The following is a 14,851-nucleotide window of genomic DNA, read 5'->3' as shown; positions in this document are numbered from 1 at the left end:
GCTGACCAATGAACTGCAAACTCAAACAGTATGATAAAATATATTTTCGAATACATTTTTATATACTGCCCCTTTAATTCAGTGTCAGAATCGACCCCAACAAAGCTGTATTCACACAAAAAACTACAAATCGAAAACATTTATGATAACTGTTTGATATCAGTTACTAACACCGAAGACATTGGCTGTGTTCCACTCACCTGGTGTGATTCTGATCTCAAAAGATCTCAAGTCAAAGCTCCTCATTTCACACTAATTCAAACAGATAAATACAGTGACGGACACAGGAATCCAACTTGAAAGCGATCTTTCATAAAAGCCGAACAAATCGATCCACCGCGGCCAAACACCTGCAGAGGAAATTTCACCGACTGTACGCCGCAATCCTGTCTGAACCCACGTTTGCTGGGATGCTTTGCTATCACCGGGTGCTTTGGCCACGGCGTCTGAAGGCCTGAGGACCAGAGAAGTCAAACTCAGTCTGGCTCTGGGGCTGGGTCCAGACTAACTGTTCTGAGATTTATTTTCCGGATCAGTAAAAGCATGTCAACTTTAATTGTTTTAACTGGTTTATTTTAACAGTTGAGTGAATGCAGTTTTACACCTGAACCAACTAACCACGCTGTATTAACTCAACTCTGCCCTTTAGTGACTGGAAAGAACATTTGGTTTGCATTCATTTAAAAAAAATCATAATCTAGATAGAAAGATAGATAGATACTTTATTCATCCCCATAGGGAAATTCACAAGGCTAGTATTTTAGTCTCACGGTTCACGGATCCATTAACATCCTGGATCCTAGAGGCACGAATGAAGAGTCTGGACCACCATTGAATGATCCTGGTCTGTTTTCGGGTCGAGGAAAAGTTGGCACCAGTCCTTTCCTTATGTTGTCGGCCCAGTTACTTTTTCGTCATCCTCTCATACTGTCCCCTTGGACCATGCCCTGGAGAATTACGTTGGCCAGTCCTAAAGATCATGTGACGTGACCATACCGATGCAGTTTGGGTGCAACTATGGCCCTACTGCAATTACAGCAGCCGGATTAAGGCCTCCAATGGGCCAGATCCAGCCTGTTGACATCCCTGCCTTAAGACAGAGCTGGTGGGTGGCACGCTCGCAATACTTGCCCACTAGCGCCAGAGGAATGCTTGCTATGTGGGGCAGTGTGTCATTTCCCGAATGCCTGCAGCCTCGCCAGGCAGCAGGGGGGCGCTGTGTGAGGCCAAAGGGGAGTGAAGAGATAATAGGCGGAGGCTTTGTACAGGAAATACTATTTGAGGGAAAATAAGTACGATAAAATCAAAAATGTTTGGCCTCGTTTGAACCACAACGCGGATGCATAAATATATCCACAGCCTGGGGCTCCCTCTTTGATAAGCATTTCTAAAGTAACAACTTTTCATGTTAGTACTGTGTTTTAACTATGTTATTACTGTGTTACCAGGTTTTAATTAAATTATAAGAATTACAGTTCAAATAGGCTGTCAAGCACTAAGACATCATACGAGTTAGAAATACAATTCCTAGGAAATCACGATGCCTAATCATTGGTGAGCTATTTTCAGAAGTAGTCAGCGGGCACCAGGTTGGTGACACCTACTTTAGACAAAAAAACCTTACCCAATTAATAAATTATTGATTAAACAAATACAACCTGTGCACAATGCTTACACAAGAATAAGTTATCAGTGATAGCCCAACTCTACCAAGATTGTGACCAACTCTGTTAAGTTGACTAGTTAATTAGTTAGCTATTATTCTCCACCATATTTAATTCAAATTTAAACTTTGAATACTTACCCTCTATTTAGCACATTTTTTAAAAGACGAGTTAATTGAATTCATTTACTGGGTCCAACCATGGCCCCTACACAATTACAGCAGCAAGAGACAAAATAACCAATAGGAGTTATCTATATGATAAACTTAAATAGACTAACTAATTAATTAGTTATTTAACTATTGTTTGATTATCACCACCATCTTTTTTTCAATCAAAATAAACTATTGAAATCATCCCTTCAATTTCAAAACAAACGATTTTTAAAACGTTAATCGAATTAATTTAATTTATTGCTAAGTTCAACCTTGGCCTTACTGCTAGTACAACAGGCATCATTCATGGATTCTCTGCAGCATAAACGCATCATAGCTTTTATTGAACAAACTCTATCTCGGTTTACCAGTCCAGATTATTATGATATTAATCGATATTGAAATAATCAACCTTATCAAATTAAAAAAGTACTTCCTGTGCAAAATTATCACACACGTTTAAAAAATTGACAGTGATACTTTATGCTAAAAGACAACCACCCGTATCAAATAACTTTATTAAATGAACGAGTTAATTTAGCAAATGTTCAAACTGACAATTTTTAAATGATGATTTAGTCGAATTATTATGACTATGTATATATACTTTTTTGAATAATTGAATTGTAGGGCGCCCGCTCCGAGACTGGGAGGTCGCTCGTTCAAGCCTCGGCCGAGTCATACCTAAGACTTACAACATTGGTACTCATTGCCTCCCTGCTTGGCACTCGGCATTAAGGATTGGAATTGGGGGGTTTGGTCACCTAATGACTCCCAGCCCAGCAAGTTAGGTCTAAAATGGCGGCGCCCCGTTTGGCTGCGGCTGCATCGGCTCGCTACAGTTTAACTGTACAGGTCAGGTGTATCGACATTTCGATCTGTGTGCATGGTTACAAAGAATGACAATAAAAGTAAATTCTATTCTATTCTATTCTATTCTAAATGCTTAGCCATTACCATGGCGGGCGGCAATGCGGCGCAGTGGTTAGCACATGTGCAGCACAGTTCTGAGGTCATGAGATCAACATCCTGTGTGGAGTTTGCATGTTCTCCCCGTGCTTGCGTGTGTTTCCTCCGGTTTCCTTCCACATTCCAAAAACATGCGTTTCATGTTAATTGGCCGGTCCAAATTGTCCCTAGGTGTGAATGAGCGAGTTAGTTGTCTGTCTCTGTGTGTCCTGCGACTGGCCGGCAACCAGTTTTGTGCATTATGCCCCGAGAGCGTTGTAGCTCGTGCATCAAGTGTTAAACGTCATTCCGAGACGAAACATGAACATTAATTCAAGGCGGAGACATTCAAATGCGTGGCAAACAAACACAGACCCTGAAAACCTTTGTCGCTGCTGAAAACACCAACACTGAAGCTATCTAACAAATTGCTCACTGAATAGCAAAGCACGCAAAACCATTTACTGATGGTGAATATTTTAAAGAAGCGTGTGTGTGTGTGTGCGCACGCGCGTGCCTTCTACATTGCTGCTGTTATTTCAAGTTTTGATATTTTCTGCAACAAGATATCATTGATGAATGGTATAGTGCAGGGGTCGGGAACCTTTTTGACTCAAAGAGCCATAAAAGCAAAAAATATTAATTTTATTTTGGGAAAGAGCCACACCATATATTATGAGACAAATTTACTAAATTGCTAAACCCGCGCCCCAGACAAAAGCTTAGTCTTCAGCACATTTATTTTTGATGATTTGATAAAAATTATGAAAAGAGAATAATGCCAGAGCCCCTGTCCCAAAATCAACAAACATACCACTTTAAACTTGTCTCTTTCTTGCAATGACTCAAGATCGGTTAAACTCCTTTTGACCCTTTTTTATCATACATATTGGTTTCAAAACCAGATGCAAGCATTTATTTTGTAAAAACGTCACAACATTCTGAGAATAGGGAGCCTTATGTGCTTACCTTTGGCGAGAGATGGGAAGGAGTGCTTGTACTTTTTGCATAGCTCCACCCATCCCTCCCACTCACCCAATCAAATGACTAAGTTCTCTTCCGGTGTTTTGGCGTATTTACAGTTCTGTGGATTCATCATAAGGTATCTGAACACTGAACACAGATTACATAGTGAACTTTTATATAAAGGATTCTTTAGCGTTGTACAGCTAAAACGAGTTTTTTTTCCCCATTTTTTGTGTGACACCTTGACTGTAAATTGTAGTGAAAAACGTGCCATATATATACTGCGAAGTAATCATTTGTCAGTAAGTTTCGGTTTAGCTTTACGTGTAACTTAATAGGATAGACGAAACAACTTTTGGACAAGATGGAGAAATTTTGCATGCAATCAAATCTGTCTCTGAGCCACAGATACTCGTAGAAAGAGCCATATATGGCTCGCGAGCCATAGGTTCCCTACCCCTGGTATAGTGGCTGATCATATTACTTTTTTTTTAATTGTAGTTTATAGTTGATAAAGAATGGTTGATTCAGATTAATTCTTGTGGTAAAAAGTTGAAGTCAGAATGGCTACAGGCCTTTCCTCATGTTGTTCACATTCATATTTTAGTTAATTGATGAACAAGAATCGTGGAAGATAAATAGGTCAGTTATACCAGTGTGCCGCTGGAATTTTTTTCCAAATATTTAGGCCATTATTCAGTATTTTTGCACTCTTCAGACGAGGAACTGTAATAGTCATCCATATATTATTTGCAAGTATAATATCAGTTTCCACTGCTACGCAGATGACACTCAACTATATCTTCCGTTGGAGGAATCTGCCACACTAAATTGTGGAAATTTGGAGGCCTGCCTCACTGAGATAAAAGAGTGGATGTCACTCAATTTCTTGCGTCTTAACACTGAAAAGACCGAAATGTAAGTTATTGGTCCATCTAATTGCCTTGACTTATTCTCAAAAACTGCTGTGAACATTGACATATGTCACATCACACAGAGTGACTCAGTTAAAAATGTAGGTGTCATATTTGACCCCGATCTATCCTTTCAAAGACATGTGAAGAAAATTACTAGAACCGCTTTCTTCCATCTTCGCAACATTGCTAAAATTTGTCCTATACTGTCTCAGTCGGATGCGGAGATCATAAATCACCCGTTTGTTACCTTACGTCTTGATTACCGTAATGCACTACTCTTCGGTCTCCCGAAGTCCAGAATAAAGTCTTCAGCTGGTACAAAATGCTGCAGCAAGGCTTTTAACTAGGACAAAAAAGTCCGATCACATCACGCCGATTTTGGCTAACCTGCATTGGCTCCCTGTTAGCCTAAGATGTGATTTCAAGGTTCTCTTAGTATTATACAAAATCATACATGGACTTGCTCCCTCATATCTTTCAGATCTGATTTCCCCCTATGCCCCGGTCCGAACCCTTCGTTCTGAGAGCGCCAGTCTTCTTGTGATCCCAAGAGCCAAGAAGTGTTCCGCTGGTTCAAGAGCGTTCTCCATCAGGGCACCGGTGCTGTGGAATGCTCTCCCCCCTGAGATCCGATCTGAAACCTCAGTGGAAATGTTTAAATCTAAGCTTAAAACACACTTCTACTGTATAGCATATGAATAACCTATACTGTTCGTGGACAATATCTCTGTATTATTTGTGATTGCAACATCCTTTGCTGTCTGGTAATCCTGAAAGGGGGATGCCACATGTGCGGTTTTTCCTTGCCCTCATGTTGGTTCCAGATCAGGGGATGATGTAATAATAGTCTGGAAAAATAGTCTGTGTAATAACCTGTGCAGCCCTTTGAGACTCTTTGTGATTGAGGGCTATACAAATAAAAATGACTTGACTTAAGTATGTGGCAGTAGATTTGTATATACTTTTTATGCACTATTTATCTGCTCTTGAGGTAGCACAGTCCATTTAATAACTTAATTTGTTTAACAAAGCGGTTTAAGATTGCACTGTAAAAAATAAAAACAAAGCACGTCATTCTTTTTTATACTAAGTATTATTTTCTTCTTTTTATATACTAATTATCTGCTCATGAGGTAGTACAGTGAAACATAACTTCATTTTCAAACATTTTCGACGGACGGTGTGCCACAGAACTTTTTTTATAAATAAAAGTGTACCTTGGTTCAAAAAGGGTTGAAAAACACTGAGTTATACGATTAAGATGTCTATCCATGTTGCATATTTGGACTGGTGTAAAATGACAGCTCTGTTGGATATTAAAAAAATGTTGTGCGAGTAATTAATCTTGGTGTGGCACACAGATTTACAAGGAAATTTGAAAGTGGCACTCCACACCATAAAGGTTACTGACCCCTGCATTAGTAGCAAAAGGCCAGCAGTTAGTAGGCTAACATTGAAAGATGATGCTGCTAATATTTTATATATATATATATATATATATATATATATATATATATATATATTATATTACTACCTGTAGCTATTGCCTTATATTCCTATATGCTTTATTGTAAATATGTAAGGTTTATATGTGAACAAATATTGTGATAGCATCGTAGTCAGAGGAATGCAAGATTGAAGAAAAACAATCACTAACACACAATAAAATGCATAGCTATTTACCATTTTATTTTTGATTTATATTTATTTTGATATCAAATCAAATACCAACATAAATCTAATGACCTTTGTGTAATCATACATCAATGATAAATGTATTCCTCTTATTATTATTATTATCATTATTATTGCTGTCATAAATAGTTTAGGTTATAACATTTTAAGCATATTTTACGCAAAACGACCTTAAAACCTGGTGTAAAGGGCTCTCTGACGGCAGAGACGATTTATACTAAGCGAGAATTAACGGTGAAACAGCGCTCTCTAGAGGCCAAAGAGAACACCAAGCTTAAATGTCTTTTTAGATTTAGATCGTTTTTTCAAGTAGATCGCTTAAATTGTGTGCGCTTCAATTAAAAAACTGGTTCTACATCAGAAAAGCAAACTTAAATATCAACTACAAATACCTGTTGGGGGCCGGATTTTATGTAACAAATATTACACATCGTTTCCCAACAAGTCCTTAAGGTCGACACACCGCAAGAGGAAATATGTTGTAATGGAAGCTTGCTAAAACTTACAAATGATACCATAGAAGTTGGACAATATAGAGTGTATTTGAATAAGGCAAAAGGATTTTAAAAAGTAATGTAATTTTCTTTTTTTCCTCAATACCGTGATACCTCTAAATACAAATGTGTTCCCAGATGGTGCTCAAATCAACAATATCTTGTATTTTGAGCGAATTTTCCCATCACAATATAACTGAAAACCAATTAATTCGTTCCCGGCCTCACAAAATCATCCAGGTTAACCCTATATAGCCATAGAACATATCTTCCCGATCACTCAAAACACATTCAAATAGTAACTGAACATAAAAACATGTGTAAGATGTACTGTACTGTAATCTTTTGCTACTTCACCCTTTGTATTTTGCGGCCTCTGTGCGTTACTGGTTGGAAAGTATTCAGCAATCCGTTATCCTCGATTGCATATTGGTGAAAGCCGAGGCCAACAAAGTGCATTTTTACTGGGCCTGGTAGCTATTTTCGCTGTTCTGTCCTCCAAAAAGTGAACTGAATTTGTGCGGCTGCATTCCATTATCCCCGATCACATACTGCTGTGAGCTGGGACCAGCATGAAGCACTTTTGTCGGTTCTGGTGGCTCTTGTTTTAGTATTTCCACCTAAAAATAACTGCTTTTGTGCAGCCATGATCCATTGCCCCTGATCTTATATTGACATACCGTCCGAAGGCACTTTTGTCTGTTCCACAAAAAAAATTAGATGTACGATTGTGACTGTGATCCATTATCCCCAGTTGACTATGGTTGAGAGTAGGACCTGGCAGGGTTTTTTTTTCCCCACTTCAAGCCCCTGAACCATGCCGTGGTGGCCCGCTTAAAATTAATTACACTATACTTACAAAGTATTTTGTTACGAATGTTTAATAAGAAACAGAGATAAGATCTTTAACCCAAGCCCGAGGACAAGCCAACTAAATTTTCAAACTGGTTAGGGCCTTAAATGTCAATCATTACGTTTGGATCGGGGAGGCTTCTCTCATGCTGACTTTTTAAAAATATATGTATCCACCCGTTGTTGTTCTTTTTCGTCTCTCTCTCTCTCTCTCTCTCTCTCTCTCTCTCTCTCTCTCTCTCTCTCTCTCTCTCTCTCTCTCTCTCTCTCTCTCTCTCTCTCTCTCTCTCTCTCTCTCTCTCTCTCTCTCTCTCTCTCTCAGTCTCCCCCCCTCTCCGTTTTTGGAGCAGACCGAGTATCTGCCTCGCCCCAGAAATATGCTCAAAGAGCAGAGAAGTTGACGGAGAGGGAGAAGTTGTTTATTGATATTTGTTAGCGTTCAAACAGCGTTCTCGTTCGTCTAAGAGAGACAATCAGCTTTCTTATACCCTCCGACACATCCCGTCAGCCATATCACATGGTGTTTTTCCCCGAAGTTGGTGCGTCCTCCTCCAATGATGCGTTGTTTTTCTCAAAGTGCATGCTTCCAGGAATTGACAGTGTTTTTGCAATGTTTCTCATCAAAAGTCGCTGTGACCCAGCCAAGTTCCTGACAGCTTGTTCCAAACCAAGCCGAATGTTATTACTTTGCTGAGATTTAAACTCGGGAGAAACAAGCCTGGAATTTCCTGTCCAAACAAATGTGTCCTCATTATGTCGATAAGCTCCGACTTCATTATTCTACAACACCGTCTGTAAACTGACGGTTGACATAACCTCTGCACACAAAGAAATATAAAAGATGGAAATGTTTATAGTCTTGTTTAACATAAGTCTTGTTGCAAAAGGCATGCTTTAATTTGTCATAATGAATCACTTTTCTTCCTCACAAGTCCTCACAAATAAAATGGGAAATTTCACGTTTGCTTTAGTTTGGCTCTGCAAATCAAGTCAATTGGTAGGGCTCAGGTCAGGTCGGGCTTTAATAAATGTGGGCATAGTTCATGTCGGGCTGGATTTTTAGAGGCCAAATCAGAACTCTCATATGTATGTAAGATTTTAACCTTTTTACTTTGGGTACCAAATGTTTGGAGTACACTTGCTCATTACCGTATATTTTTATCCCCCACCATAAAGCAATATCACTTTGCTCAGGAAGTAGAGCGATAGTTTTAGGATTAAGGGATCCCAGTTCGAATCCCGGCTTGTCCGTGTTACATGTCGAAGTGTCCTTGGGTAAGACATTGAACCCCCAATTACCCCCAATAAGCAGGTTAGCGCCTTACACGGCTGCACAGATCACGGCTGCTATTGGGAAATATGAAGCACAATGTAAAGCGCTTTGGGAAGTCATTGACTTGAAAAGCGCTATATAAATGCAGATCATTTCATTTCATTTCATGATGAAAACCCACTCAACAAACTGTAATTACCCACAAACGCTAGCCAAGCTACAGAACATTTTGATTAGGTGAGCGGTAAGTGGGGGTGGAGCTATGCAACACAGCACGCTCAGTACTATCTCACTTGCTCCCTTTGTGCTATAGGGTAAAACATACATAAACTTTATGTTTGCTGTTTTTGTGACATATTTACATAAGAACTCTGCTTGCACCCAGTTTTGAAACAATTATATACAAAAATAAGGGTCCAAATGAGCCCCAATGATCTTAAGTAACAGGAGCTGGCATTACTATTATATCATAAATGATCTCAACTCATCTAACGTCAGACAAAGAAAAAGTATGCCCTGAAAAAGTAGCTTTCTCTGGAGAATGTGTTTTTTTTCGGTTTTGCTGCATTTTGTCTTAAAATATACGGTAAGGCCCTCCCTCCCAAAAAATCTTAATATTCATATTAGATTATTTCCCCACCCCTGGAATAGATTTTAACATCGCTCCAAAGGTTCCTCACATTTCTTCTATTAACCAATCGTGCAACCATCTTTCTTTTTATTTTGCAACCGACTTTTCAAAATCTCCTCCGGTAAGTTGGCAAAGGCACTGAAGCAACAAACGGCCAAAACCGATCTTAGCGACCGCAATAACAGAAACAAACCTGAGTGAACGACACACATTCAAGCGAGCAACATGGCCCTCATACTGCTGCTCTTCTTCATTCTCAATGGTGAGACAATTTGCAAAGAAAGCTTGCAAACAAGAGATGTTTACGATTTTTTTTCTTTTTAGGGGCTGATGGCACTCACATTGTGGGAGGCAGGGACGTTCCTCCGCACTCACGTCCGTACATGGCCTCGCTGCAGTTTCAAGGACAACACATCTGTGGAGGTTCCTTGATCAGGGAAGATTTCGTCCTCACTGCTGCACACTGCAGGCTTCGCCGGTAAGAAGTTATCAAAGAGACACAAAACAATTAATATGACCTTAAAACATTCATTAATTATTGCTGAGAGCTACTTTTAGCGTGAAGGACTACCATTCAAAAACATAACAATCATCATGTTATTACTATGTTATTACTATATTTCCATTATGTAATAATTAGACATACACAGTAAAATTGCCAGTGTTAAATTAACCTTCTGTATGTAAGAACCATAGGTTCATTGAGGTAGTATTAAAAGTTTACGTTTTAAGAGTTAAATCAGCACTATTTCAAAGTACCTTTAAAGTGGTGTATGCAACGTCACAGTATTTTACTTGCTGACGCCATCCTCTGACTGAAATCATCATTGCAGCTCCTTTTGTTGCTGGTGCAAGTAGAGCGATAGAGCGATAGAGCGATAGAGCGATAGAGCGATAGAGCGATAGAGCGATAGAGCGATAGAGCGATAGAGCGATAGAGCGATAGAGCGATAGAGCGATAGAGCGATAGCTAGCTAGCTAGGTAGATAGATATACTTTATTCATCCCCGTAGGGAAATTCACACTTCCAGCAGTACAAAACAAACAATGATACATTAAAAGGAATATAATACATAAATACCCAATGTAACGTGTTGATATAGAGTATTTCGATAGTGCTACATAAACTACAAACTGTAATAAAAAATGGGGTAACATGCAATGTGGGGGTGTGGTTTAATGTGGGTTTTTACTCCCCGGGTGGAGTTAAAGAGCCTCATGGCATGAGGAAGAAATAATGTCCTCAGTCTGTCCGTGGAACAAGACTGTGACAGCAGTCTGTCGCTTAAGCCGCTCTTCTGTTTGGAGATGATGCTGTGCAGTGGATGTGATGAATTGTCCATGATTGACCGCAGCTTTTTCAGTGCCCGTCTCTCAGCTACTGTTGTCAGGCTGTCCAGCTCTGTGCCCACTACAGAGTTTACTTCCCTCACCAGTTTATTAAGACGAGAGGCATCCTTCTTCTTGGCGCTGCCCCCCCAACACGCTGCTGCATAGAAGAGGGCGCTTGCCACAACAGTCTCATAGAACATTTGTAGGAGCTTTTTGCAGATGTTGAAGGACGCCAGCCTTCTGAGGAAGTAAAGTCGGCTTTGACCTTTCCTGCATAGAGCTTCTGTGTTGGTAGTCCAGTCCAGTTTATTGTCCAGCTGCACACCCAGGTATTTGTAGATCTGGACAAATTCTACACATTCTCCTTTGATAGTTACAGGAACTGGGTGAGTTCTACTTCTCCTGAAGTCCACCACCATCTCCCTGGTCTTGGTGGTGTTCAGGTGCAGGTGGTTAGCATCGCTCCATTAGACAAAGTCCTGAATCAATTTCCTCTACTCCTCCTCCTGCCCACTTCTGATACATCCCATGATAGCAGTGTCATCAGCAAACTTCTGCAGGTGGAAGGAGTTGTACTAAAAGTCCAACGTATACAGGGTGAATAGGAATGGAGAGAGCACGGTCCCCTGCAGAGATCCTGTGCTGCTAACCAAAGTGCCCGATGTACAGCCCCCCTGTTTCACATACTGGGGTTTGCCTGTCAGGTAGTCCATAATCCATGCTACAAGGTGTGATCTTACTCCCATCTCGGTCAGTTTACTACTAAATAGCAGAGGCTGTATGGTGTTGAAGGCACTGGAGAAGTCAAAAAATGTAATCCTCACAGCCCCCTTGCCCCCGTCCAGGTGAGAGAAGGATCGGTGTAGCATGTAGACTATAGCATCCTACAAGTATGTGGAGTTCTTAGATGCGCTCGAATTAATTCTTCCTTTCGCATCTTTTTGGGGGTTTGGGTTGGTGTTTGGACTGTATTTGAAACAGTCCTTTTCTTACTTTCATAATTTTAATCCTGGGATGAAAGAAAACCATGACCACCTGTCCCCCCCCTTAAACCTCCCCGCCTCCTTCCCTTCAGCATAATACGCTATGTGGTTGGAACACCGATGATAAACGTAAGATCAAAGCAGATAAGCGTGGTGGAAAAAAATAAAATGAAAAGGCTCTTTGAACTCAGTCGGGCATTAGCACTTAATAGAGAAAAAAATATTTATTTTTAAACCTTTTAAGTACACCTCAAACTACGCACCCCACCTTTCAAAAAGATAGTGTTAAATTAACACTTACGAGGTAGTGTTAAAATAACGCTATTACTGAGTGCCCCAAAGTGTTAAATAACAGTAAACTTTTGACACTACCTCAGTGAAAATATGGTCATTACACAGTATTACATTGACGCTGGTATTCTCATGAATTATCAAATTTACAGAGTACCGTAATAAATATAGTGTGAAATTAACACTTACATAGTAAACTTTTAACACTAGCTCAGCAAGCATATGTCCCATATTTACAGAGTGTTAAATTAGCACTGGTATTTTTACTGTGTGGTGTTATATGGGCTAACATAGGTCAGAAATCTAATCTAGAAAATCATAATGACTCATCACAGGCGAGCTACATGAATCAGTCTGAAGGTTACTTTTGTGTTTTTGGGGGCTACCTTGTGCCCACGAGCACCATGTTGGTGACCCCTGTCCTAAATGAACCGCAAGTCCTTGAAAAACTATTAAAAAGACGGCAAAAATATTCGGTTGGGGGAAAAAAAACAAACATTTTGTAAGCTAAATGTGGATCTCATTAGATAAGTTAAACTAAAAAGAAAAATACTATTTTTGAACTAAGTATGGTCCATGTTAGAAGGGTGAAACAACTGAATTTAGATGTCCATTTTGGAACTAAATAATGTTAAAAACGGACCGAGTTGATTTAGCCCTAAATCCAACATCAAGCCTTTTCACCAAACAGGAGCGGATTAAAAAAGGAAACTGAGAAGAAAAAGAGGAATGTTGTAAAGTAGGCTAAAACGTATTTGCTCAAGGTGTGTATTTCTAATCAGTTGATGTTCCTTTTGGCTGTCTCTTAGTTTTCCTGTCTGTGTTTAAAGGTGTTAGTACTTTCCCTTGAGGGTGGTCTTTCTTCTTTTGTCTCAACATACCAGTACTTTTCCATGTCTTGTGATTTCAATAAAACACAGAGGCAGACGGGGGGTAAGCCAGAGAGAGTGAATGAGAGTGGATGAGCCAGTTGCTTGTCCTCTCGCTGCTCTCCCCGCTGCAGCTGGTTAAAAAACTTAACAAGTTTACCTGATGTATTTTCTACCGTTAGCCAATTCATGGCTCTCCACACGTCAATGGTCTGCTTTTTAGACTCCACAAATATACCTGAGTCATGCCTGCCATCTTGCTGCTACGATTACCCCTTCAAAACAAAAAACTTCTTGAAAGGCTGGGCAACACAATGAAAAGAAAAATTGTGCGGTTCAGTCACTTTGAACCTCAGTCGTTTGTATTTTTCCTTGTGCTTTGTAGCACACGTCACCAGTTGACACCACACAATCGGGCAACATACTGGACTGTCTCAGAAAATTAGAATATTGTGATAAAGTTCTTTATTTTCTGTAATGCAATTAAAAAAACAAAAATGTCATACATTCTGGATTCATCACACATCAACTGAACTATTTCAAGCCTTTTATTATTTGAATATTGCTGAATTTGGCTTACAGCTTAAGAAAACTCAAAAACCCTATCTCAAAATATTAGAATATCATGAAAAAGTATACAAGTAGGCTATTCAACTAATCACCTGAATCATCTAATTAACTCGAAACACCTTGCGAGGGTTTCCTGAGCCTTAAAAACACTCAGCTTGGTTCAGTAAACTAAATCACAAGTATGGGGAAGACTGCTGATCTGACTGCTGTCCAGAGGACCATCATTGATACCCTCCTGATGGAGGGTAAGACACAAAAAGAAATTTCTCAAAGAGCAGGCTGTTCACAGAGTGCAGTTTCAAAGCATATCCACAAAAAGTCTGTTGGAAGGGAAAAATGTGGCCGGAAATGCTGCACAAACAAGAAAGATGACCGCAGCCTTAACAAAATTGTGAAGAAGAGCCGCTTCCAGAATTTGAGGGAGCTTCAAAGACAGTGGGCTGAAGCTGGAGTCCAGGTATCAAAAGCCACAGTTCACAGACGTGTCCTGGAAATGGGCTACAATAGCCGTATTCCCTTGGTCGAGCCACTTCTGAACTCAAGACAACGGAAGAAGCGTCTGACTTGGGCTATGGAGAAGAAGCACTGGACAGTTGCAGAGTGGTCCAAAGTCCTCTTTTCAGACGAAAGCAAGTTTTGCATTTCATTTGGAAGTCAAGGCGACAGAGTCTGGAGAAAGGCCGGAGAGGAGCAAAATCCAAGTTGCTTGAAATCCAGTGTGAAGTTCCCAGTCAGCAATGGTTTGGGGAGCCATGTCAGCTGCTGGTGTTGGTCCACTGTGTTTCATCAAGTCCAGAGTAAATGCAACTGTGTACCAAGAGATTTTAGAGCACTACATGCTTCCATCTGCTGAAAAGCTCTATGGAGATGAGGATTTCATTTTCCAGCATGATCTGGCACCTGCCCACAGTGCCAAAACCACCAGTAACTTGTGCACTGACCATGGCATCACTGTCCTTGATTGGCCTGCTAATTCCCCTGACCTGAACCCCATCGAGAATTTGTGGGGTATAGTTAAGAAGAAGATGAAAGACACCAGACCTACAAATGCAAATGAGCTGAAGGCCGCTATCGAAGCATCCTGGGCATCAATAACACCTCAGCAATGCCACAGGCTGATTGCCTCCATGCCACGCCGGATTGATGCAGTAATCCGTGCAAAAGGATTCCCAACCAAGTACTAAGTGCATCAATGGACATTTTCAAATGTT

General features: G+C 40.2%; 1 protein-coding gene and 1 long non-coding RNA gene across 2 annotated transcripts in view; one reads left to right on the top strand and one right to left on the bottom strand.

Annotated features, from left to right (window-relative positions):
- The window catches only part of LOC148354687 (uncharacterized), a 19,809-nt gene continuing 4,958 nt past the window's right edge, over nt 1-14,851 (bottom strand). Inside the window, exons 3-4 of the long non-coding RNA XR_015852314.1 lie at nt 9,937-10,065; nt 1-454 (exon numbers count right to left, since the gene is read on the bottom strand). This is a non-coding gene — a long non-coding RNA (uncharacterized LOC148354687). The remainder of the gene's footprint in view (nt 455-9,936; nt 10,066-14,851) is intronic.
- LOC148354688 (serine protease 57-like) overlaps nt 9,635-14,851 on the top strand; it is a 9,166-nt gene continuing 3,949 nt past the window's right edge. The window contains exons 1-2 of the mRNA XM_088350548.1: nt 9,635-9,857; nt 9,920-10,073. Of these exons, the coding sequence (XP_088206674.1) occupies nt 9,821-9,857; nt 9,920-10,073 (191 nt within the window). The 5' untranslated portion in view covers nt 9,635-9,820. The remainder of the gene's footprint in view (nt 9,858-9,919; nt 10,074-14,851) is intronic.

Source organism: Urocampus carinirostris, chromosome 12, assembly GCF_059441175.1.
Source record: "Urocampus carinirostris isolate Australia breed hairy pipefish chromosome 12, RoL_Ucar_1.0, whole genome shotgun sequence".
NCBI lineage: Eukaryota > Metazoa > Chordata > Actinopteri > Syngnathiformes > Syngnathidae > Urocampus > Urocampus carinirostris.
The sequence above is the reverse complement of the archived record's forward strand: the minus strand, read 5'-3'. Positions and strand labels throughout refer to the sequence as shown.